The sequence below is a fragment of the Gopherus flavomarginatus genome, chromosome 5 (assembly GCF_025201925.1).
Source record: "Gopherus flavomarginatus isolate rGopFla2 chromosome 5, rGopFla2.mat.asm, whole genome shotgun sequence".
Lineage (NCBI taxonomy): Eukaryota > Metazoa > Chordata > Testudines > Testudinidae > Gopherus > Gopherus flavomarginatus.
Window position 1 is genome coordinate 102,247,976 of NC_066621.1, and position 26,864 is coordinate 102,274,839.

At 40.3% G+C, this 26,864-nt stretch overlaps 1 protein-coding gene across 15 annotated transcripts in view; it reads right to left on the reverse strand.

Moving 5' to 3' along the window:
* Nucleotides 1-26,864, reverse strand: part of RYR3 (ryanodine receptor 3) — a 630,986-nt gene that overhangs the window by 492,867 nt on the left and 111,255 nt on the right. For 10 of the 15 annotated variants that reach the window (XM_050954770.1, XM_050954764.1, XM_050954766.1 and 7 more), the window contains exons 3-4: nucleotides 17,838-17,945; nucleotides 9,843-9,863 (exon numbers count right to left, since the gene is read on the reverse strand). In XM_050954770.1, coding sequence (XP_050810727.1) covers nucleotides 9,843-9,863; nucleotides 17,838-17,945 — 129 coding nt within the window. The remainder of the gene's footprint in view (nucleotides 1-9,842; nucleotides 9,864-17,837; nucleotides 17,946-26,864) is intronic. The other 5 variants (XM_050954773.1, XM_050954774.1, XM_050954771.1 and 2 more) reach the window with 1 other exon arrangement.

Here is a 26,864-nt window from a genome sequence, read left to right on the forward strand (position 1 = left end):
ATAGTGGTCACTCTCAAAAAGGTTGGCAGTTACCTTAGGCAATCACTTACCACTGCAGATTCATATCATAAACGCAACCTGCAGTCTGCTGATGTCAGTGTAAAACAAGGAACCTTTCTTAAATAATGGAAAGGTAACTGTTTAAAAAAAAAAAGATGCCCAACAACCTTATAGTCTTGGAGAAGTCTAATAAAGTTTGTTTTTAAAACATGAATAATAATGATTGGATGGAGCAAGATACTACTGTGGGGAAAAAAACCACGCACAAAAAATTGTTATTGCTTTGTGTCTGGCAAAGCAATAATCCAGCTGGCCATCTTAGGTTGGAGTAACTGCCAGAGCTCATTGGCATGAGCTTTTCACAGGAGGTGCTTGATGATCTAAAGAAAAATGATACAGCAGCCCACAGAATTATTTTGCTGTTATTACTACTTATTAGTCCAGCTATGTGACCTGAGAGATCCCCAGGGTCGACCTGGGTTAAGCCCTGAAAGGACATTCAATACTGACAGATTACATCTGGCACCTTTTAGAATCAGAGACTGAACTCACTTGTGCATTTATGTTGCTTGTTTCAACCTGTAAATAACATTTATTTTTCCCAGTTAATAAAACTTTAGTTGGTTTATTACAGGATTGGCTATAGGCATTGTGAGATCTAAGGTACAAATTGATCTGGGGTAAATGACTGGCCTCTTGGGACTGGGAGCAACTTGAATATTGTGTGATTTTTGGTGCAAGTGACTATTCATCATTAAATCCAGCTTCCCTGGGTGGCAAGATAGACTGGAGAGCCTAAGGGGACTGTCTGATGCCATCGTAAGACTGTTTTAGTGATCTAGGAGTTCACATTTGTTATTGGGTTGGTGAAATTTACTGATAGGACATATCACCAATTTTGGGGGTCTGCCCTACAGTCTGCCTTTAGGTTAGCACATTCAGTCATGAGCCACTCCAGACAGCATGATAGTGGATTACATGTGGTGAGGGTGGGGTGCAATGCTCAGGAAGGAGACAATGTGCAAAAACACAAGGCACAATATATGACACTGTCACTCCTACTGAAGAAGAAAAGCATCAGAGGGTATAGGATTACAGTTTTTAAGCACATAAAAGGTTGTTACAAGGAGAAGGGAGAAAAATTGTTCTCCTTAATCTCTAAGGATAGGACAAGGAGGAATGGACTCAAATTGCACCATGGGTGGTTTAGGCTGGACATTGGGAAAAACTTACCTAAGGTGGTTCTGGAATCTCTGTTGGAGATTTTTAAGAGCAAGTTAGACAAACATCTGTCAGGGATGGTCTAGATCAGTGGTCACAATCTCCAGCAGTGTAGCGTGGGGCTGCTAAGGCAGACTCCCTGCCTATCCCGGCCCCACGCCGCTCCTGATAGTGGCTAGCACAGTCGCATGGCCAGGGGAGCAAGGGAGTCCCGCCACATGCTGCTTCTGGCTGAAAGCACCGCCCCCGCAACTCCTATTGTCTGGGAGAGCTGCAGGACCAGTGCCCAGGCCGGGGGCCAAAGGGGCACATTGGCCTCTTCTGGCAGAAGTGTGGGGCCGGGTAGGCAGGGAGCCTGCATTAGCCTTGCTGTGCCCACTGCCAACCAGAAGCCACCAGAAGTAAGTGCTGCACGGCAAGAGGCAGCACCCCAACCCCCAGCCCTGAGCCCCCTCCTAGAGCCAGCACCCCATACCCCATCCTGCACCCCAACCCCCTGCCCAGTGAAAGTACGTGAGGATGGAAGAGAGTGAGAAACAGAGAGGTGAGGATGGAGTGAGGGGAGGGGGGTTGTGGGGAAGAGGTGGAGCATCGGGGGAGGGTAAGGGGCAGGGTAGATCCTGGGTTCTCCTCAGATTCAAAAAGTTATCTTGGGCATAAAAAGGTTGGAGACCACTGGTCTAGACAGTGGTGAGCTGGAGCTGGTTCATGCTGGTTCATAAGAACTGATGGTTAAATTTAGAAATCGGTGTAGAACTGGTTGCTAAAGGGGTGGGCAGGTGTACAAACTCCAGCCTGCAGGCCACATCTGGCCCGCGGGACCGTCCTGTCAGGCCTGCCTGAGCTCTCAGATGGGGAGGCTCCCCCAGCCTCTCCCCGCCCTCGCAGAGCTGCAGTGTGCTGAGCTGCTGGCGCCAGCGCAGCTCTGCAGCTTCTGCCGCTTTGAGCAGTATGGTAAGGGGGCCAATCCAGTCCCTTACCATGCTGCTTACCCCAGCCTCCCTTCTGTCCTGGAGCCTCAGTGTGCTGCATCCAGGAGCGGCCCTGGCCAGAGCTAAAGTGATGTGGCTCCAGTGGGACCTGAGCTCCTCCCGCTCAGAGCCACTGGTAAGCTCCAAGCCAACTGGCAGGACCTCAGGCTCCGCTGGAGCCAAGCCGCTCCAGCACTGTCCAGGGCTGCTCCTGGATACAGCGTGCTGAGGCTCGGGGGGGGGGGTGTTGGATAAGGGGCAGGGAGTCCCGGGGACAGGGAGCGGGGGGGGGGGGTTGGATGGGGCAGAGGGGAGGCAGTCAGGGGACCGGGAATTGAGGGGGTGGGTAGGCATGGGAGTTCTGGGGATCTGTCAGGGTGGTGGTGGATGGGGTCGGGGCAGCCAGGGCACAGGGAACAGGGTGAGTTGGATAAGGGTGGGATCCTGGGGGGCAGTTAGGATGGGTGGGTCTCAGGAGGGGGTGGTCAGGGGACAAAGAGTGGGGGGTTGGTGGGTTGTGGGTTCTTAGGTGGGGCAGCCAGGGGAAGGACGTGGGTTGGGTTCGGATGGGGGCCGGGGAAGACAGGCACGTGGGGCTTGTACTCACCACGCAGTTCCCTACCAGGTCTTCAGCGGCGGGTCCTTCACTCGCTCCGGGTGAAGGACCTGCCACTGAAATGCCCCCGAAAACCCGGAGCAAGTGAAGACCCTGTTGCCACCGCCAAAGTGCCGCTGAGGACCCAGTAGGGAACCAGTTCTTAGGATTTGGGGAGCTCATCACTGAGTCTAGACAATACTTAGTCCTGCCTTGAATGCTGGGAACTGGTCTAGAAGAACTCTCAAGGTCCCTTCCAGTCTTATGATTCTATGATGAGATGAACTGAAGGGGGGATTTAACACATTGAGGGTAAAATTGGAGAAATCTCCAGGGAATGGGATAGGGAACACAAACTAGTTATCTAGGTCTGGGGTTCTCAACCTTTTTCTTTCTGAGCCCCCCAACCCAACATGCTATAAAAACTCCATGGCCCACCTGTGCCACAGTAACTGGTTTTCTGCATATAAAAGCCAGGGCCAGCATTAAGGAGTAGCAAGTAGGGCAATTGGCCAGGGCCCCATGCCACTGGCTGCTCCGTGAAGCTAAGTTGCTCAGGCTTCTACTTCAGACCCAGGTGGCAGGCTCAGGGCCCCGGGCTTCAGCCCTGCACGGTAGGGCTTAGGCTTTCTGCCCTGGGCCCCAGCGAGTCTAACCCTGGTGCTGCTTGGCGGACTCCCTGAAACCTGCTTACGGCCCTCCAGGGGGGCCCAGACCCCTAGCTGAGAACCACTGATTTAGGGCAACATAAGCTGACTACTGAAGCAGTTTGAGAGGAGTTTTACAGCAGGGCAATTTCTACTCCACTAACTAACCTGAACCTTGAGGTGCCCGTGGAAGTCTTAGCCAGAAAAAGAAAATCAGTTTGAAGACCCTAAGTAAGGAAATCTAGAAAGCTGGGTCCTGGAGCAGTCTTTCTCCGCCAAGCAGCTGAAGGCAAGCCGAACATATTGCTTCTGAGAGTGTGGCTGGGATGTAGAGCATGTGCAGTCTGGTTGGAAGCAGAGAGGCAGCCTTTTTTTTTTTTTTTTTTTTTTTTAAATCTCAGCTGAGACCAGCTGTTAGCATTGACTTCCTTCCTCTGGCAACATATTCCCAACACCTCCACTTCCCATAAGACATTATCATTGCTAGGATCAGAATTATTGTACTTGCTTAATTGTAAATTGGAGAATAGAGTACTGGGAGTATACAGCCAGCACCAGTTAGGTCAGGATTGCAGATGTGCAAAGGCTGGCACTGTATGATGGGAAGAGAGGTAGAGGAGCTCTGGCTGTCCTGAGCAGAGCCTGGCATAGCAAGAATGGCTGCAGTGCTTTTTATATGCCACTAGGCACTGGTGTTCCAATGTTGGAGTAACACATAATGAGAAAAGTGGCTCCAAAACAAGGAGAAAGAATCTACCAGTCCTGGCTCAGGAAGCAGCAGGTTTCATGAGTCAGAATTCCAACTTTGGTAGAAATTATAGTATATTCATTACCATTAAAATGAAGACAAATTCAGCTTTTATTATGATTTCTACACCACCACGTACATGCACAGGCCCTTGCCTAAGTAGCATGTGGTCTAAATAAAACACGACAGCACAAATGACAAACAGAAGTGTATGAGGATGATAGGAAGAATAAATTTGCAACAGAAAGAGACGATGAGATGAACTATTGTATACAGATGTCTTGGTATTCCCCTTTCCCTTTTCAAGCTGTTCATGTAGTTTTGAGATGCAGTGATTCATATGCCACTGTAACAACTGTGTCACAGCATGGGCTATAATCTGTGTCAGATAGTTGGCTGGTTGCATCATTTAGGCTGTGCGCTGTCTTCAAGTCTGATCTGGCTTAAGGTGGTAGAATACTAACATTCATTCAAGTGCTTCTCAATACTTCAAGGTCAGGTGCAAAACAGTTTCTCTCTCCAGCTATTACTGACAAAGCTTTGTTCACTTTTATACTGTTATTTTTATCTTGAAATTGATCAGATACCTGTGAAAAGGTATTTAAAACACCCAGTCAATAAAATAAAAATACTGGTTTGGTGCACCTGAAGGATCAATCTGAACATCTGATGTCTGTTCAGCTTCTATTACTAAAGGCTGTAGGTCAAGTGTGTATATAAAGCCAAAAGGTGCAAATATTTCCTTTGTCTAACCAGTGACTGACCATATGAAATATATTTTAATCTATTAATTTACAAGGAGACTTTCAGAGTAGCTGCACTGCTGTGTTTATTAGCAAAGCCAACTATAATAGTGGATATTTTGTAGCCATTTTTTCCAATCCATAAATCACAGTTCCTTTATTAAATATGGGCTAATTAATATTCTGGTATGGATTTTCCTCCAAGTCTGTATGGTTGGTGGTCCATGTACTGAAGTATACAAACATATGATGAACTGCTTTATTTTAGACTAAAACATTCCTAACTCTCCTTTTATTTCCCTTCCCAATACTTAGCTTTTCAGATGTCTGTGGTTCTCAATCAACTAATGGCCTAATCTCCTGCGGAGCTGAGCACCCCTAATTTCCATTGTCTTCAATGGAAATTGTAGGTTTTCAGCATCTCCAGAGTTAAGGCCTTAAACTCATAGTTGGATTTTGATGTTTTTAAAAATCTAAAAACTTGTTAAAAAAAAACAACACATTGCTTCTCATTGCAGAACAGTGGCCTCAGCAGCATCAATCTCAAAAACAGCATCAGAATCTATTTTTCTTCCATTGTGACTGCAGAAAATTAATCATTCTGGTACTATCAGGATAACTCAAAAGGCAGCAATAAACTTTATTTGCACACAGCTGCAAGCCACAATGAATTAAAACAACTCGAACAATAAATTAAAATGGTAAATTTAAAATTGTCAACAGCAATCTACACAAAAAGTAAATTGTGGAATATACAAATTTGTGAGTGTTATTAAAGTGTTTAGATCCCACTTGTGCTGACATTTGCCTCCTTGGAGGGACAACAACACAATAAATAAAGTAATCAGTTATTTTCCAATGGACTAGGACTCTAAAATTAACACAGTGTAATGTGTTAGTGCAGCACAGAAACCTTCATCAGATCTCTCCATTGACCTGTGGGCAAAACTGCAGATTTTTCAAAATGTGCATGTGAATAATGGTCAAAAAAATAGTCAAAGCTGATTTTTTTAAATAAGGCAATAGCCATATACTATTTATAATCTAAATGAGTTAGTATTATGAAACAGATACATAATGCTTTAAAGGTACATGATGTTTCACAAGACAGAGAATAAGAAGATGCTTACCCTAAAGAGCTTACTAACCCAGACACATCCTTCCTTGTGACTCTAACATCTTTACAATGTTTACCTGAATGCAATCTGTATCAATGTAGCTCCAAAACTGGTTAACCAGCTTGATAATAATTAAAGTATTAGGCAGAGGGTCCACACTGGTATTTTAGAGAAAAGATTATTTTATACAAACATGGTTGAGATATCACCATTTCAATTTCTAACATTAAATCTGAAGAAAGACACAAATAGGATTTATTTTTATAATTTAAAATATAATGTATAAAATCAAATTTTAAATTATTACCTACCCAATACATATATTTTATTGAAAGTACTATGTTTTAAAAGTGGCCAAAATTGAGCTGCTAAATACGCATGGTCAATTTTTTGGGCATGCAGTTTGAAGCAAGAAATATTGTGAGCCCTCCAGACTTGGATTTGCATAAATACTGTTCATAGTCATAAAAATAAGCTTCTAAACTCAAAACTCCAAACCTGAAAATGTTTCCATGCAAATTCAGAGGCCAGGTTTGAAAAATTTCCCTGACTGCTAAGTATCTAAGAGGAGTTAAATAAAGTAAAGCTAGGGAGGGATTAAATATTTACCCGAGTTACAACATTTGAATGGTTGGAATATATACTTCAAATGTTATTCCAAATAACTGGAAATCAGGGAAAAAATACAATAGTTCAAAGCAATAATAGTTCAGTAGGTATTCAAACTTTTCAGTCCAAGGCCAAACATTATTTTAAGGAGGTCAGGAGACAACAATCAATATTTAGGGACAAATTCTCTCTCCTATTTTGTTCACTTTATGCCACTCCAGTGGAGAAAAGAATGAAAAAAGAATCTACTAATCCCCTGCTGGAAGTATTCCAAGCTGGGACACAGGAATTCCTATGCATGAGCTCTGCAGGCTCAGAGTGTTCTAGTTATTCTCGGTGGGTGTATAGCTCTCTGGGGAACTGTTGCTAGATGGTGCAAGTCAGAACCATGCCCAAAATGTTCTAACTTGAGTTGGGGCAAAATCAGTGCTGTCTTTTGCTAGAAACTCCCCTCTGGTCAAGCAAAGGCAGTTGAGCTCCTATCCTGCTCTCCCGGGAGCTCCCACAGAATGGCAGATAATCAGGCAATGGAACAACCAGATCTACTCTTCTCCTTTCCATAAGAAGCAACACATGGGGAGAGCAGGTACTCAGACTGCTCCAGGATCACATCAGAGCTGCTTCTGAAGCTGCAGGCCATGACAGGCAGTTGAGATAGTGGTAGTTACCAACTTTGTTCATACACTTTCATTTGACAGTGGCATGGTATGACTCAACAAACATTTTCCTTAAGAGAGCCCGTGAGGGTCATGGATTAGACACCACTCTACTACACAAAAGAACTAGCTTACATCTGCAATGCAGTATTGAAACCATTTTTAAAAATAATGGCTTTTAGGAGAACTTCCGTACATTAGGAGAAGTTCATTTCAGTAATGTTCGCTTGCTTCAGAAACAGCACATTGAAAATTCTGAGGTCAATGCTAATAATGACAGAAACAAATTTCATGTGTGCCTGTCTTCAACAGGGATCTGGGACAAAATCAGTACTTGGTACTGCTAGTGAAGGCCAGGGGCTGGACTCAGTGACCTTTCAGGGTCCCTTCCAGTTCTATGAGAAAGGCATACTCCAAACATTGGGCCAGACCTGAATATCTGCTCACGAGTAGTCCCACTGTCTTCAGTGGGACTATTCACTGTTGTAATTTCCTGAATTAGGCCCACAATCATAGCATCAGTTATATTTCAATAAATCACCACTAATAATACAGAATACATTCCAACTTAAATCACAAATCGTATCTTTACTATTCTACACAAAACTGTTGAAGTCATCCTTACAACATCAATTGTGTATCAAGTTTTGTTTGAAAATTAAGACACTATGAGCAGAAAAGTAATGGGGTTATATTAAAATCAAATATTAGACTTACAGATTTTATCTATTAGATGAAATGCCTAGGCACGTACTACCATATTTCAAAAGGATAACGTCTAGCCATGAGGACACCAAGTCTGGTTTGTTTTTAAGCCAGCTCTGCCATCACAATCCTATACACGTCACTATTTATATAGCAGAGAAGCAACACAGCTTATGAAAAAATAAAAATATAGATTTGTTACATTCAATAGAATCGTCGGTGGGGGCGAGGGTGGATTTAAAACATGTTAGTGTTACTTGACTCCATCGCTTCATCTGGATAAAAACTGCAAATGGAATAAATTCAGCTTTCCAATCCACCCTGTGAAACTGGTTTGAATCCTTCTTACTGTAACAGATGCAGTACGTTTGCCCACATTCACCTCAAGTAACCATCACTCACAAGCATTGCACAAATGATCCATGTCTTCAATTCATAACCAAATAGAGCAAACAGTTCAATTTTTAAAGACTGGCTAAACTCTTCAAACAACCATTTTCATGAATACTAAAATCATGAAAAAATAAAACTCAAATAGACATGCTAAATGGAGGCAAAAATCTATATAAAATATTTTTGAATTTCAATATTTTTGGTGACAATGGATTTTGGTAGCTAATTGCAACCTCAAAATGCTTGAAAACAAAATGCTTTTTCTATTCAGACATTTAAAATCATAGGCTACTGCAGGCTCTTGAATACAGTTATGTATGTTAATGCAGTATTTCAAAGTATAGCTTTAATCACCTTACAGTTAATAAGTTTCTTTTCTTGAAGGCAAACGCTATCATTACAATCAACTACTGCTTCTGTATATCCACTAAAACACAAGAAAAATTCAAGTGTTTATAGACTATTAGGGAGGAAAGCAGTAGTTATTCTTGTTGCAAAACAATACTCAGACTGCATAGCAAGCATATTTAGAATTTAAAAAAAGACTAAATAATTCATCCTTAAAATACAATTCTACAGAAACAGAAGTTTTATTTTCAGAAAAGTAGGTGGTAGAGAACGAGAGAGAAATATTAGTAAGTAGATTAAATGTTATATGTTCTTTCACTTGAAAATGCCTTTACTCATGAGATCGCAAAATGTAAAAAGCTAGCTTGACTTTAAAGTTTTGGGATTTTTCTTAAACAGTGTGATGAATTAGCATTCTTCACTATCATATTTCCAAAGATGCAGTGCCACAGATTTGGCATGTAGGGCCTGATTCTGCCAGTCTTGCTTAGTTGAGTGACACCATGCTCTGAACGTTATCCAATTGATTTGATGGGGCTATAGGTAATGCAGTATACTATTTATTTTAAATAAGGTGCAGAATTGAACCCACAGAAAATAGGTAATTTTTTCACTAGCTTTTTTCATTATGATGCACTCCACAGTTATATGTAACTGCAAAACTGTAACTGCATAATAGCATTTTAAGCTGTATAGGACTTCTAAGTAACTTGGGTTAAGAGAGGCTGCATGCTTCCCTTAGGTTTTAATACAATAGTTTGAAAGTTTGATGATTAATTTCTGAACCCTCAGATCAAAGATCTTCAGAAATTTCTAAGATTTCAGAGGTTTTCTATTTAAAATTTTAAAATTATTATTTTAAGGGACAAATAATTGAGCTTGGCTGAGACCAATATTTTAACTGACTGACTGATCGTTAGCTTGGAGGTGTGTGGGCCCCATCTAAAACCACAAGAAACAATAGGCACAAAGAATGAAACTGTTCTGATCACTTACAAGTGAAAGGTCTAATTTATTAAAAGTGCAACTGAAGTCAGATACATGCAAACTATATATATATATATCAAATGAAGAAAGGAAGAACATACCCATTCGGAGAGGTCACTAGGCTAGCAAAGTGAAAAACAAAATAATAAATGAAAATTTAGTTGTGTATATTTTGTAGTGGACGTGTTCAAATGTTTTGTTTGTATTTTTTAAATACAATATAAACATATTGCTGACCTAAAGGTTGGATCTACCATTGTCAGGCGTTTTTAAACTGACCCAAATAAACAATGATATAACATTCAACATTCATTCTCTACTGACACAGTACTGATACCATCAGCAAACTGGCTAGTAAGCTGCATGCTACAGTATAAAATGAGCTGCAAGAAGCTGTAAATCACTGCAATGGTATTGCAGCAGTGTTACATCATAACATTTATAAGGATCAATTCAGCCAAAGAAAATGGTCAGGAAAAAAATTAGCTACCCTTGCTTTTACCATTTAAAAAAAAAGAGAGAGAAAGACAGACAGACAGACAATGGAACAGATTAGTAAACATATTTTACTACTTTTGTTTTATTAGCTTGAACAAAAACTGATTCTTTCATGCTCTTATTGTGTCACATATACTTTCTCACAAAGACAGTAATTAATTTGATTGTGTTCATGAATGCTATAGCAAAACCGTTGTGATAATCAATAGGCCCAGGTCTTGCTTGTTCTGAATCTAGTTTTAAATATAAACCTTTGAGTACTAATCAAAAACTATATTTTAAATTTACATTATTTTTGTTGTTGCAAACACACCTGCCCACACACATGCACACAATAAATACTATATTGTATAAGAGCTATAGTTAGAGTACACACAATGTTCCTGATCCCAACCCTCAAAAGCAAGGAAAAGTTAAACCATCTAACAGTGCACACCTTCTACACCTCCACCCAGAGAGAGACACCTCACAACTAGTTCAACCACCATAAAAAATAGACAATGTACTATAACCTTACATCTGCCTAAGAAGAGATGTCAGCCTTCTTACAACTCCTCCATACTCATCACCACAAACAGACGAGTCTGTCCCTATCCCTCCACTCATTCTGAAGAATTCCAGAATATCATACTCATTCAAGTCTTGAAGAGGGCCTTATGGAAGGCTGACATCCTTACTGCAACAGAGATAAGAAGATGGTGCGTTGTTTGTGTTGGTCATTGGTGATGTAGGCTAGTGGTAAGGTGTCAGTTCACGGCTGGAAGAGTAAAGGATATGTACTGTTAGATGGCTTAACTTAGATGGCCTTTGAGGTTGCTGTCCTAATGTGATGTGTGCAGGAACCTTAACCAATATAAAATGTGTATGAATTACCCAGGGTCTTCAGCTTGAGAAAGGATTTCGAACCAAGAGTTTCTTGCGCACAGAACAGCATATCCTTAAATGTGCCCAGTAGACATAAGGACAATACTCCTGAGTCAGCTGGTCACTTACATGAAAACCATTTGGCAAGAGCCACAGATAACAAATGAATACATAATTTTGCATTACTAGCCAGTGAATACAACATTTGGTTCATATTTTACAGATTTTCTCTATAACCATACAGGCTAGAAACCTTTTTTTTAAAACAATACTTAGCTTTTGGAGTATCCATTTGATGTTATAAAAATTGGCAGTAAACAATGTAACAGAAAAAGAAACAGTTATGATGAATATCAATAAATGAAAACTTAGTACAATAATAGTTTTTAAAAGTTGAACTACTCTGCAGATGCTGAAAAAAAATACTACAAGTCACTCAATTTTCCAATCTCTAAACTCAGTAATTAATTTTCTAGTGGAGCCCAAAAAATCATAAGCCTCAAAAAGTAAACTTTTGTAAAGGGCTGATTTCTAATTCATTGTAAGTGAAACTGCTTTAACATATTTACTTGAAAAATCAATCTTGACTCTCAAGGATAGTTTACACCAGATAAGGGATCTATCATAGCTCCACTAATTTCAATGGACCTATGACAATTTGTTCTAGCTAACGATCTGCCCCACAGATCGTTATTTAGGGAAGAATACACTATATTCTTCATACAAAACACAGTAAATGAATCACTGCTTTAAGTAGAAAGCTGAACCCCAACTTAATTATGGGGCTCCGATGATTAGATAGAGAGACATGAATATACTTACAAAATGTCTTGTACATATATAGACACAAAATGTCTTGTACATATATACACAAATCCTAATTCAGATATATTTGCATAAAAATATCTCCAGACACATACAGTTGGATCTCCTTTTTAACATAATAAAATCCTTCCCATTATATAAAGAAGTCTGTCCACTTTCCACAGCTTGATAACTCCACCAGTACATTGAAATGAAGCCTACAAAATCTCAGCAAATAAGTATATTTCCTCCTCAAATTTTTACAAAATCAATCCAGTCAGCTGCCTTTATAGAATCTTTGTAAAAAACTTTTAGGCTATAACATTCATTTTATTTAAAAGATGTTTCTCTTTGCAGGTAAAAAAAAACAGGGATGGTCAGAAAACAATTCCATTTCAAAAAACATTTCCATGGTTATTTTTGTTTTGGACTGGAAAGAAAATGAGATTTTTGAAAGTAAGAGAGAGAGAGAGAGAGAGAGAGAGAGAGAGAGAGAGAGTGTGTGTGTGAGTTTACACTACTGTAAATGATTAACTAACTGAAAACAATTAAAGTTACTTTTTTTCTTCCTCTGAGCAATACACAGTCGAATTTGTGGTACTAAAGCAGCTTGTTTTTACTGGTGGAGAGATATCAAAAATAGTCCCAATATAAAAAGTTAAAATCTCTAAAACCCTTCTAAAATAGTATTTCTGTCAAATATGTGACATAGGTACAATACATATTGGCTTATTATGGTGCAAATACTTTATTGGCACTCCTTTTGGTTGACTTGAATAACATCGTCACATCTTCATGAGTAACGAATCCAGCCATCCCAAACTTATTCTGATGAGTCACAACACTTCATATCACATAATCATATATATTCTATATGTATGTGTGTATATACATAATTTAGGTCTTCACACATACACACGTCCATCATATACACATATGAACTGGAGTATTTTGCACTAATAGAACAGCATGAAAAATAATGTGCTTACATATATATTACTGATTCTCCAAGCCCTCTGTATATATATGCCCCAGTAAAGTTACTGTGAGTTCCACACATAAAGGATGCAAGAACAGGCTTGAAGATCGGATACTGACTTTTTAAAAATATTATTATTAATATGTCCTGACTGTTGACCAAGACATTTGGATTATGAATTGCATTTAAAAATTGTTTATTTTATTTTTTTATAAAAGAACAGGAACACTTTTAGCACCTGCAAAGAGAACCAATTTGTAAGAAAGTGAATTTGAGGGTCTAAAAGTTTGTTCAAATTACAGGAATGCCAAAATTTACCAGTTTTAAATTTTTGTTTGTGTCTTTGTGACTCCCAAAATACCCTTTATTCCCCTAAAATAAAACTTTTTGAAAAGGACTTAATGCTAAAAGCACTCTGGACATTATATCAAAATTCAACTGAAGTCAATTGGAGGTCAAAGTGAAACTCACCATCATGCTAAGGGACAGCACTAAGTTAAGTACCTGTAAGTTGCACCAAAGTGGTGGAACACAGGCCTTGTGCTGACCCTCTGCAAAGGAGCAAGTTTCAGAAGCATCTGCAGAAACCGAATAACTTTTTAAAACATGTTAATATTTTCTTTGAAACTATATAAAATTTTAATTGGGGACTATTTTAACTGTACTCATTTGCTCTGGAATGAAAATGTCACGCAAGGTCTATACTCAAAAATATATCTTTATAAATGAAATAATATTTTTGGTTATTTCTTCCATATCTCTGATGCTTCTGATTTATTTTAGGTGTCAGTGTTCTTTTTTTTTCCTTTGCATTGCTAAATGCTTGTTATCTAAAACAAAAATGTTTATTTTGTTAATGTGCAATGATGTTAACGTGGCATTTTTGGAAGCTGTTTTAAATTTCCAACCAACCCTATTATTAATTTTGAACCATGGCTATGGCACTTTAATGTGAACATTTTAATATATGCAAATCTGCTGAAACATTGCAGTGACTTCATAGATAGGAAACTTAATAAAATGACCTAAAAATGTATTTAAGGTCTGGTCCAACACACACACTGAAAGAAAGAGGAAAACTCCCATTGAGTTAGTGAGCACTAGGATGGGTCCTTATGGAACAGACTACAGTGGTTCTGTTACTCACACAGTGCTTGGAAACATTTATCCTATTAGAAAAGAGAATATGGCCTCTTGACTATAGATTGGAAACTTCAGTACACAATTACATTATAGCTAATCATAGTTAGAGTTACACTTTCATTTTATTGGGAGAAATACAAATCATTGTAACATATTCAATACTTACGTAGTACTTTGATGCATCCACTTTACAAATGGATCAAATTATAATCTGTTTTCAAATGGTCAATTGTTGCAGGACAATGACTGCACCACAACTAAATGTGGGGCAGAATTTGTGTGGGCTTACCCAAAGGAGGACAGCTGTGCTTTGTGGTTGGGGGAAGGGGGAGGGGGAGGGCGAGAGGAAGAAGGTAAGAAACTGCTGCAAAAACTGCTCGATGGTCAACTTTGCAGCAATGACTCACCCCCCCAGTGCCCCCAGAAATGTACATAAAGGCAGGAAACCTGAGTGGGACAAATCTCTATGTGAAAGCAGCAAGGAAGCCAGCACCTACCCTCCTTCCCCTAGTAGCCAGCAAGTGGAGGCGAATGGCAGGCTGAGTTTGGACCTGCTGTGGGCATTACACTAGTTGCCCCTTTTAAAGGGGAGCTGGGAAGGAATTTTTCTCCACACCACCATAATTGGCTTCAGTGAAGTGTGTTTTTTTTCGCCTTCCTCACAGCGGGTGTGAGGATGGACCTTTTCTGGTAAATAGAAAAGGTGGTAGGCCATATGTCGCAACTTATTTTGTAATATTGGGTGGATGTTCAATGCAGGTACTCCATAGGGAGGGCAGCCAGTGACCAGATAAATGGCTGGTAAAGGGCTTAAAAGGAGGTACTGGATAAAGAAACAAAAAACAGTGGAAGGTTTCAGGAACTCCCATGACCGGTACAGTAGGGAGCCAACTCCCCCCCCCCAATTCTCATAGCCCTCCTTAAGCCTCTTACGAGGCTGGTGGATGGTAAGGTTCAAGCCATGGGTTGGCTGAAGGACCTAGATGGAAACAAAGGAGGGCTGGTGAAAGCCCCAGAGAACTGATTTGAATAAGCATGGATTTGCCTGCACTGTACACTTAATCTGCCAGGTAGACAGGCATATAATAAATTTGCGGCTTGATTAAAATCCATAACAAATTAACAAGTCTCCTGTCCTTCTTGTGGTATACCCAGAAAATGAACAAACCACAGTATAAAAGCCAATTTATAATTCAAAAGAGAAAATTACATTTCTAATATTTTATTCTTAGCTATTACCATTTTTAGTATAAAAATACACATTTTTGAAAAAGTGTACATTCAAATTTCCAAATAAACTGTGAAAATATTAAAAGGAACAATTATCCTCTACTGTGTCAAACACTCAATTGCTCTATCTCCCAAAGGAGCCATTACAGTCTACCCTCCCCCATCAACCTCCTTTATTTTCCAGGATTATCCCAAGAAAAAGAAGAAGAAAGCACTACAAGTACATTTAAACTGTATTAAGTCTATAAAAGCATGAAAAACTGAGTCAGAGGAGGTTTTCATTTTGAAGTAAATTTGGAATAATTCAGCATTTGTACAAACAGGATATTACCCCAAATTAATTTTTTAATTCCCATACACATATGCCCATATTGTGTTAATCTGAAAAACATATAGTTTTCTCCTACACAGGTCCACTTTTCCTTCTGCCTGATTTGGCAGTGAAATCAAAATTATATGTGTAAGCCCCAGCGCTATGAGGCTTTCAGAAAATAGGAGTCTTCAGGTCCCCCCTCAACAGAAAAGAGGAAAATCGAATTGTCATCTAGCTGCGCGCAGGTTAATTTGATACATATAAAGTGCTTGCCATGTAGTTATGCAAAGTATAACAGAGCAGTATCATTTTGAGTTTCTTGGTTGGGGCACTGAGCCCAAAGCAATTAAATTAAGTGTAGAGATTCAGCCTTCCTTTGCTCTGGGCTCCCAGGCCAGTGAGAGAGGTTGAAAGCTAGACTGGGAAACTGATTCAAGCATCCCATCACAGCAGACATCAGCAGCCTGGTGATGATCTGGCTGGGCAGCAGGGCCTATAGTCTACATCAGCAAAGCAAAGCAGTCTATAGCCAACCTCAGTGGCCCAAAGTAGTCCACAGCAAATAATGCTCAGTACAAGCCAAGAGGAGCCCATTTGCCTGTTTGACTACTACCAGGGCTGAACTGGAGTTGACAGTGAGGCTGAGGTAAGAGTTTTGTGGCTCCCAATATGGCAGCCCATCATACAGACTCTGCTGCAACACAGGCACATTTTAGAGTTTCTATTTAACTCCACTGTATTAATTAATTAAATATTTGTCCTTTCTCCCAATACATTAAGGAGAATGAATGTTACCAGGTAGCCATGATTCTATGTGATTGATGAAAGTAAGGGTGACCAGGAATTTTAGTTTTAAGTTCCTAGAACCCATAAGTGTGACTAAAAATTCTAGGTGGAGATTAGAGACGAACTTTTGTTTATTTTAAAAAGGACCCTAAGCTGTAACCTTAATATCATATTATATGGAACTTGACCCTTTAGGGTTTTTAATACCTTGACAATGATTGTACGTGTTTAGTATTAGGAATGGTTCAGAGCTGTGAAGGCGGGATTTGGATCTGAACTTTCATAACAGGAAGTTCAGACGCAGGGCTTAGCTTTGTTCCATGGTAAAGAAAGTATCCAGCAGTAAAGTTCAGATCAGCACACACATCACCAAAATTCAGAGTAATTGGGATACGGGCTTCAGTTTCACGCCAGTTTTTACTCACCCTATCACTTCTATTGCCTAAGAAAGGATTATGATGCCACAAATTCAGTATTATCACTTCACTTCCATATCACAAAAGGAGAAAAAGATAGACTGTGAAAGAGCAAATCACAGTTTTTAAACTCAAATAGCTTTTTCAGTAGTAAATAGAGCAAGAGAATACATTTCTAAAGTACATTTATTAGTCTGACATCTGGAAGTTCCTTCAGTATGAAAATCCTCTTTAGCTCATTCTTGTGCCCTGGTATTACAGTGGTCTAACGTTCCACCAGTGATGCAACATGTAAGCACAACAGAACTTGCAGCTTTTATTTTTCAAATCTCTTTCATATGTGCATTTACACCAGACTATCAACATTATTAAATATAATTTTGTGTTTTAATACATTTAGAGATGCAGAAACACATAAAAATAATCTGTAATGAAACATTTCCATAGGAGAATTCATGTTTTCTCACCATAACTAAAACAAACTCACTGAGAAACAACTCTTTAGCTATAGACATAAAACTACAAAAAGTATATTAACATTTGAAGTCTAGAATAAATTATGTCACTTTACTTGGTTGATAGATGAATTTAAGAAGCTAACAGTTAACTTTAAAGATTATACACTCTTATTCTGATTTGTGACTGCTGATAGGTTTACAGTGCTACCATGCTGATAACCTAAATTTCAAAGCAACTTTATGAAACTCATACTGCTTTGGCTGGCAGAAGCTAGGTTCATCCCAATGGTGCACTTTTGCATTGATCAGCAGCCAATTCTGAACTAGCAATACAGAAACTGGCATTTGAAGAGCATGGTTCTATTTTCTTTCATCTACTAAGTACATTAAATGCACCTAGCTTCTCAGTATGAAAAACTGTCTGAATCACAACGGTGATGGAGCAATGACAACACTAAATAAAAGGAATACGTAAGTTCCTGCTACCCCATTCTGAGGCACTCTCTGTTCTAAAGGTCCTTAATTGGGATAAAAGAAAAGAGAAACAGTTCAATGTTGGATGCCTGGTATCCTTTTTGATGCCAAAATAAAAATAATTTACTTACCCCTTCACTGGCATTTTCCCCTGTGTTGGCCAGCATTTCCTGTAGGGCTCTGACAGAGAGAGACTGCTCCAGCACAAAATTACAGATGCAAAGATCTGGAGGCACATACTGCAAAAGCAAGAACAAGACAAAGGACAAGAATGACATAGCTGGTGAGTTCAAACAAATGTAAAGCATGTATGTGCATACATACACACAAAATAAAAACCATCCATTTTAAGGTGAAAGTATGTTTGTTTTCTAAGAACACAAGTTTTTGTATAAAAAATTGTATTACCTCCTTCAGAAGATTTTCTCGCTGCAATTAATTGTTCTTTTTTATTTAGAGCACTGTGCTACTGTAAAATAAGGGGACATCAGGCCCAAAAGCAGAAGAGTGTATCTGCAGGATACTTTTTTCTCAGTTATTAAAATATTTAGTCATGACAAATCAACAGAAAACTAAAAGGAAAGATCTGTAATCATAATTTGATATTTCAGCCCTTAAAGGTACTTCACATTATAAGAAAAACCTTAACTGTAGCATCAAAAGTTCTGTAGTTATTGAATTATAATTCTTACATTCAGTATAAAAGAGTGGAAATATTTTCAATCCACTAAATCTACAACAGGAAAGAGCAGTTATTTACTCTACAGTAACAGTAGGTCTTCAATATGTGTTTTCCACATGTGTACCAACAATGGAAAACATGCCCCATAAACTCATTATAGGAATGTTTTGGTCAGCAGTGTCCATGGGGGCCGTACCTGTGCTCTGAATGTCTTCACACCTGCCCATCCAAGGGCATGTAGAGTGGAGGCAGGTCATGGAATACATACGAACAACACATCTCAAAGAACCACAATTACTGTAAGGAAAGTAACTGTTATTTCTTCAAGTGATTGCCCAGATATATTACATTCCTGGTGACTCTCAAACAGTGACCTGATGTGTTGGAAGCAGGTACTTAGAGTCTGCCCAGTGATTTTAAGACTGTTCTGCCAAAATGGGTATAAGATCTAAATGCCTCCACCAGGGAATAGTGTCTTATAAAAGATGTACTGATCCCCAGGTAGTGTCCCTATAAGTTGCAGAGTCAGCCACACCTCTCAAAGAAGCCACAGTTTTCCATTCACCCCAACCACCACGTTCTAGGTCTCTGTAATCTCTGCATGATATCTGAGTGGGACTGAATAAAGATCCAGTGGATGACACACCACCTCCATAAAAAGGGGGGGGAGAAAGAGAACACACAAGCAAGTCTCTATCCAGAACAGCTTAAAAACCTGCACAGACTAGCAACAAAACAGGCAGAGACATGAAAACACAGACTGTCCATAGAGAAATGCTATGGTGAGTCCAGGCTGCAACAGGGAGTATGGCTAGAAAAGTAAGGGACACTGCAACTTAAGCTAGGGCCCACAGCAATACCAAAATGATCTTAACCTCACACTAGTGACAGCCAAGAACAAAGTATTCCAAAATCAATACATAAAGACACAACAGACTCTCCTCTGGACAATTTTTGAGTAGGCACCCACTATAGAAGCCCTACACATGGGGAGGAAAATATCTAGAATGTCTCGAAACAATACACAACCAGATAAGTACAAGTATAAAGGGATCCAGAGATGGCTATGCTAACATTGAGTAAAGAACAAGAATACAACAGAGGATGAAAGAATCCCACGGTGTGGAAAACCACCTCACTGTAAACAGCTTTATCCAGGAAAGTACAACACAATACGTACAGGAAGTGTCTAAGAAGGTGACATTATGCTGCAGTCTGCCAGTCTACATGCACAGGGGCAGCTGTCTTTCAAATGAAGACCCAAAAGACACTGAGACTGAAGACTTTGGAACCACCATGAATCACCATAATCCCCTTGGGAAATTATAAAAAATACTTAAAAAACAAACACAGGTATTGATGTAACAGGTCATTCCAGAATCATTTTATAGGAAGTTGAGGTGTTAGTGCTTTCATGACTCAAAAATGAATTGAAAGGCCCTGGAAAGTCCTCATTAGATGAGAAAGGAAAATGTTAGCCACTCTAAAACTCTGAGAAGACTACATCCCAGGATGTCTATGCTGTAGATGGCCTATGCACTGCTCTATTTGATTTTCCAGCAATCACAGCCATAAGCATGGTTATAAGGCTAGAACCAGTCATCACGAACCTAGAACCTGAGATCCCAAAGCGGTCCCAAAAACGTTCCAAGGACTGCGGAAATCAGAGGAAGAATACCACATTAAACTTACACCAAATGCTCCAATATCACCTAAGAGAATCTCCCTTCCTTTATCACGCAGAATGAAAGCAGAGGTCAACCTCATTGAGCAGAGGGGTGTCACTTCCAGAATAGACACTCCAACTGAATGTTATGCAGGCATGGTTGTGATCCCAAAACTAAATGACAAGATTTGGATGGGTGTGGACCTTACCAAGCGCAATGAGAATGTCTGTAGAGATCAAAACGTACTCCCATATATTGGGCACACCATTTGACAATTACACAAGCGAAAGTTTCAAAATTGGATGCCCCATCTGGGTTTTGGCAGATACAACTTGTTGCAGAAGCTGCACTATAATGACCTTCATTGCATTTTTTGGAAGGTTTTGTTTCAATAGAGTACTATGTGACATATCTTCTGCTCCGGAACACTTCCAGATAAAATTGTCATAATTCCTGGAGGGTCTGGAAGAGACTCTCTGCCAAATGGATGATATCCTTGTCTACAGATCATTTCAAACCCAACACAACCTATGTCTCTTGAAGGATGCGAGACAGCAGGCGCAACACTTAGGGTACATATACACTACCTGCCGGATCAGCGGGTAGTGATTGATCCCCGATCACTCTGCCGTCGACTCCGGAACACCACCGCGGCAAGAGGCAGAAGCAGAGTCGACAGGGGAACGGCAGCGGTCGACTCGCAGCGTCCTCACGACCAGGTAAATCAACCTAAAATATGCTGACTTCAGCTATGCTATTCGCATAGCTAAAGTTGCGTATCTTAGGTCGAACACCCTTCCTCCCCCACCCCCGCAGTGTAGACCTAGCCTTAATGACAGATGTAAATTCTCAAAAACAGAATCAAGTGTTTGCCTAAGCTAGATCAAATGGAGCAGGGGTCAAACCAGATTCAGAGAAAGTACAAGTGATTACCCAGATGAAGGCGCCTCAGTGCATCTGTGAAATATGTCAAATCATGGACATAGTAACACACCTAGGAAAATTCCTACCTACCTGGCACAGTAGTCAAAGCCACTACAAGAGCTCATTAGTCCACAGAATTCCTGGAACTAAACAGAATCAGGTATTCAGAAAAATGTAGCAAGATATGAGCATTCCTCCTCAGCTGATATGTGCCCAGTGCCCCAATCTCAGACAAACCAAAGCAAGAATGTGAACAGGAGGAGCTGTTTCTAGAAGATTTCACAGATGAAGTACATATTGATTTCCTCACCACAGAAAAACATCTGCAAGAAGCAGATGAATTCCTTAGTCAAGGCATGAATCACTGTAAACACTACAAAGAAGGCTTCACAAAACAGACAGAAACTTTAAGGAAATCATACTGGGTGGTTTCCAGGGATCCTGTTATAAAACAAGGTTTATTGTTGAAGAGGTCCAGATTAGGTATCCCTAATGTAACAGGAAATTCCAGACAGACTGCATGAGGGACACCAACGCATTGTAAAATGCAGGAAGGGAGCTAAACAGACAGACAGCTTGGTGGCCTGGGCTGAGCAAACAACTACAGCAGAGAGAGTTGAGAAATGTGAAATTTGTGCTTGCATGAAACATATCCACTGAAACCATTACTATCATCTGCTGTACCAGACAGACCGTGACAGAAAGTCAGGACTGATCTTTTTTATCTGGATAATACCACCTGTTTTTTGATGACTGATTATGTCTCAAGAGTCACTGAAGTTGTCAGGCTACTCAACCTCACATCAAGTGCAGCTGGGCAGAGGATAAAATCCATGTTTTGCCTGTTTTAGGATTCTGGAGCAAGACATCTCTAACAATGGTACTCAGTTTCCCTCTGAGACTTATAAGACGTTTGCAGATACCTACAGTTTCATTCATGTCAGATCCAGCCCAGTTCCATCAGAGTAATGGTAAAGCAGAACATATAGTAAAGAAAATAAAACAGCTTCTTTCTAAATCCTCATATCCTTATCTTGCTCTGTTGCCTTCCCAGTCAACATCTCCAGAAAATGGATGCAGCCTGCAAAACTGTTGATGGAAAGGCAGTTGAAGTCCACTATCACAACCTTCCTTTCCCAATTCGACTCTTGTTGGCCAGACTTCCCAAGATTACAGAAGAAAGACAGTAACATCACAAAATGGATACTTTTATCCTGATAAAGTAACTGAAAATCAATCGAAAGTGGGATGATGAAAACAAACCCAAACTAATGCATGTGTACAGCATGATGATAGAGGGAAACTGAAATCCTATTTCATTTTCTATTGGACAAGGAAAGTATAATAAAAAAGTATATACAGTGCATCCTTGACAGCAAAAGAGCTTATACACTAGAACAGAAGAGTTCACACAACAGAGCCTAGTGCTGTTGACCTTCAGGTCATGCCGTAAAGTTTGAAGCCTCAATCCTGCAAACATGCACATAAATAATTTTACACACACGAGTGATCATCATTTATCCTGCACCATTAGGTGCATAAAGCAGAAGTCAAACAGTGCCCATTATCCCTATTCAGGATTGATTTTCCAGATCTTTTATATGCAGATGTAATAATGAGGCTTCAGCTATGGAGCATGCCTCTAAGTCAGTCTCTCCATCTCTTGCCCTACAGTCTCCAGCTAAATGGTTTTTTTTTCATTATGCACATGATGAAATTCAGTTGGACTAATAATTTTTTTTTTTGAATTTGTATATCTGTAAGTGTGCCAGAGCATATTTCAAACCAAAACGGAAAAAACACTGAAATAAAAATAAGTAATAGATTCAAAAGCTTTAGTAGTGAAACGCAGCATTTTCTATTCCTTTCTGCATATAAACTGTTTTGTTTATTATTATTGAATTAGTTTTTAAGCTTCTTGGGCAGAGAAGTTGTCAGTCACTGTGAAAACTTACAGCGCTTATCAGTAGTAAAAACAAAACAACAACAACAACAAAAACCCAAATACGTCAACCTATTCATTTTTCACCAAGGCCAGTATGAAGTCAGTGCATGTTGTTTTAAACAGTGCATATTATGTTGCAACATAATTTGGTTTAAAAAGGAAAAACATGCATATAGCTGTGATCAATTTGAATAATCAGCTAGCGGTTCTGTTGTCAAAAACTCTTGGCAGAGAGAAGCAAGGCAGATGTTTTTAAGTTCCGCAGTATAGAAAACCTTTCTGAATGTAAACAATAAGTGATTAGCACAGGGGTCAGCAACCTTTCGGCAGTGGTGTGACGAGTCTTCATTTATTCACTCTGATTTAAAGTTTCACATGCCAGTAATACATTTGAATGTTTTTAGAAGGTCTCTTTCTATAAGTCTGTAATATATAACTAAACTATCGTTGTATGTAAAGTAAATAAGATTTTTTAAATGTTTAAGAAGCTTCATTTAAAATTAAATTAAAATGCAGAGCCCTCAGGACCGGTGGCCAGGAGCCAGGCAGTGTGAGTACTGCTGAAAATCAGCTTGTGTTCCACCTTCGGCATCCGTGCCATAGGTTGCCTACCCCTGGATTAGCACTTCTCTAATAGACATTGATCCTTCTCCCAGCTGAGTTATCAAAGATCACGAAATCACATGCCCATTCATCGCTTCAAAATGCTTCATTGTAAATCAGAATAAACTAAAAAACTCGTCTCCTGTCAACATACTTTTTGGCTGAATGACTCCTTATAGTTATCTGAACATTATGACAATTCCTCTATACCCAGCTAAATTATCAGGAACCACAAGTTATATGTGCAACTTCATATATACCGGGTCTCAAAACAACAAAATTGAGATATACAGTATGTTAGACCATTACTATCACAGAGACCATTATGTATTTTGGTATTCAGGCTTAACATTTTCTGTATAAAATAAACATTTTAGCACAAAAATGATAAAAAATAACATTTAACACCTACAAAATTACCATAAATAGCTATAAAAATAAAGGAGAAACCTGGCTTATTGTAGATTGCTTTAAAAACAAAATACAAGACTTGTCAGAAGCCAGTAATATAAACTAGAGATTTTCTCTCCAGTGACATTACCTCCTTTGTTCTCCATGAACAAGAACACACACAAGAGTTTGGCAACAGATTTTTCATTACTATACCTTAGATTTTAAACACAATAAATATAAATACTGAAATACTGAAACTGGGATGCAATATCAAAGAAACCTTATCCTTATGAAAGAAAAAATCTGCTGTGTAAGGGAGATCAACCATAGGGGCCCTAAAGCCTCAAATAGCAGTTTCAGAAGGGCTGGCAGTGCCAGGTTCAGGTCCTAGGCAGGTGTAGGTCTTGATACCGGGGGGCATGTGTGTGTGAAGGTTCTAGCGGTACCCTTTAATAACCTCACAGTCATAGGGTGAGTAAAGACTGAGCAGTTCTCCACTGGAGGGTGGAAGACATTAGTTGCTGCTAGATGTACATACCATGAGCTAATGGATAGACTCTATGGCTTTAGAGACAGAAGATAGTCCAAAATTACAGAGATATCTCAGCATTCTGTGGATGGATGAGTGATGCTGGTGCCAAAGGGAGCGTCACTTTCATTTGCCAGCATAACATTTTCTTGTAAAGATTTTCCTGCTGTTGTGAAAGACGGATTGGACCTCTTCTGAACATGATCTCTTTATATGTGTTGTCCATCCAAAAATCAGGCTGTGAGACAGAAGGAAGCTAGGTTGGGATTGTTGGTCCTGCCTCACATACTCAGGCAGTAGGTTCTGAATGTATACAGGATGGTGGTGAACCAAAATTGTATCAACCATCAGGTGATAGCTGTGTGAACTGTCACTCTGGTTCCCGATAGCCTGGAGACCTGAAGTGAGGAATCTAGAATCACCAATATGGTCAGTGGGTGGGAGGATATGGACATGGATGGGGTGTCCTTGGAGGGTACCACTGGCCCTAGGTGCAGTAATATGCTGTGCAGGATTGAGAGAGTGCCTAGGAGACTCTAGAGCTCCTATCAGGATTCATTCATGTCTCTGAACTATCAGAGGCACTGCTGTCTATGGGTATGTCTACACAGCAGTTAAAAACCCACAGCTGGCCTGTGCCAGCTGACTCAGGCTCATGGAGCTTGAGCTAAGGGGCTGTTTAATGTAGTCCTTTGGGCTTGGGCTGCAGCCCAGGCTCTAGGACCTTGTGAGGTGGGAGGGTCCCAGAGCTCGGTCTGCAGCCTGACCCCAAATGTCTACATCACAATTAAACAACCCCTTAGCCTGAGTCAGCTGGCACAGGCCAGCCACAGGCATCTAACTGCAGTGTAGACATACCCTGAGTTTCCATCTAGTCAGAGGAATATGAATCCTCTAATTCCACGTGCTAAGCCAACAGTACTGTTTGTCTTTTGATTCCAGGGCTAGTGGAAGACCAGTGAATAATGCATTGATGGTGTAGGTGCTTCTATGCCACAACTTGTAGACAGAACCAGCATGTAACACCTCATCAGTACAGGAACCTCTATGGACACTATCTATTAGAATCAGTAAATGGTATTTCCCAGCCAAAAGGATGGAGGGGAGGGCATCTGTCTCTGGGAGCAACTGACAATGCAGACTTTGGTTGGGCAGAGAGTATTAGTACAACTGAGTCATCTTTCTTGTGGTGTGGTATCATTGATGGAGGTGATCACTGTTTTCTCTCTCTAGGGCACCTCTTTGTGGCTCATCCGGGGATTAGCTCTTGACAGATCTGACAGCCCCTCCCTTCAGTGGCTTGCTCTGTGATCTTTTTGTGAATTCAGGTTACTCTCTCTTCATAACTTGGCCTTCCAGCCAGGACACTATACCCCTCCCGTCCTGGAGTATTAAAGTCCCACTAGACAAACTGTCTCAGGCAGTTTTCCATTTCATTGACCAGACAATGCCACTTTCCCAGTGGCTGGTGGGGTGACACAGACCTGTCCACTACCCCAGGTTCCAGCATATGGATCATATGCCCAGTACCCAAGGTCTGCTCAACTTCTGATCTTGTTGCTGTTTCCCTGAGCTCTTTCCTTTCTTTCTTCCCTATCTTTGGAATCAACCTGGATTATCACTGGAGCTTCCTCTGAACCTGGTGGCTACTTCATTCCCTCTGGGGTTCTTGCCAAGGATTCCAGGGCTTACTTCCCCCTAAGACAACTCCCCCTCCTTGTCTCTTGCCATGCCCCTCTTCTCTAGGGAGTGACTGCAGAGTTTTTCCACCAAGTGTGACTCTCCCCCAGGTGTGGCCTAAAAGGTTAATTGGCCTGTATCTGAGCAACCTGAATCCTTTCAGGTTTGTGTAGGGTGAACACCGCATCACACTGTGGTTGATGCGTTGCGAGCCAGAAGGCCCAGGGTTGGACTAGGCCTCATGGAAAGCTCCATCAAGTGTCTACAGAGCCAGAACTCAGGAGATTGTTGAATTCAAGGAGGGAAATAACAACGGACCTTACACTTAGTGGGAATGTGTGATTTCCTGAGACAATACGGACAACTCTCATGGGAATCACTAACTGGGAAAACCCAGCGTTAGGTCAGGCAGGATTTAAAGTTTGGGATCTTGGGCATAGTAGGTGCCCCAAATGGTGGGGGTAACAAGGGAAAGAGAAATAACCCTATATTATACCAACTATTTTAAAACTACCTACCCAACAAAAATTGTTACAGTAAAAACTTAAATTACAGCAGGAATGCTAGCAAAGCTTGTGGACACTGAGGGGTTCCACCTCTGATCATAAGCAGTAGAAGGAACCATGCCAACCCTTATGCCTTCAGTTTGGCACAGGAGGAAGCACAGGTGCAGAGAAACGAACACTGTTAGTGAAAAATCTTCCAGTCTCAGGCACATGGAGTGCCAGCACACCC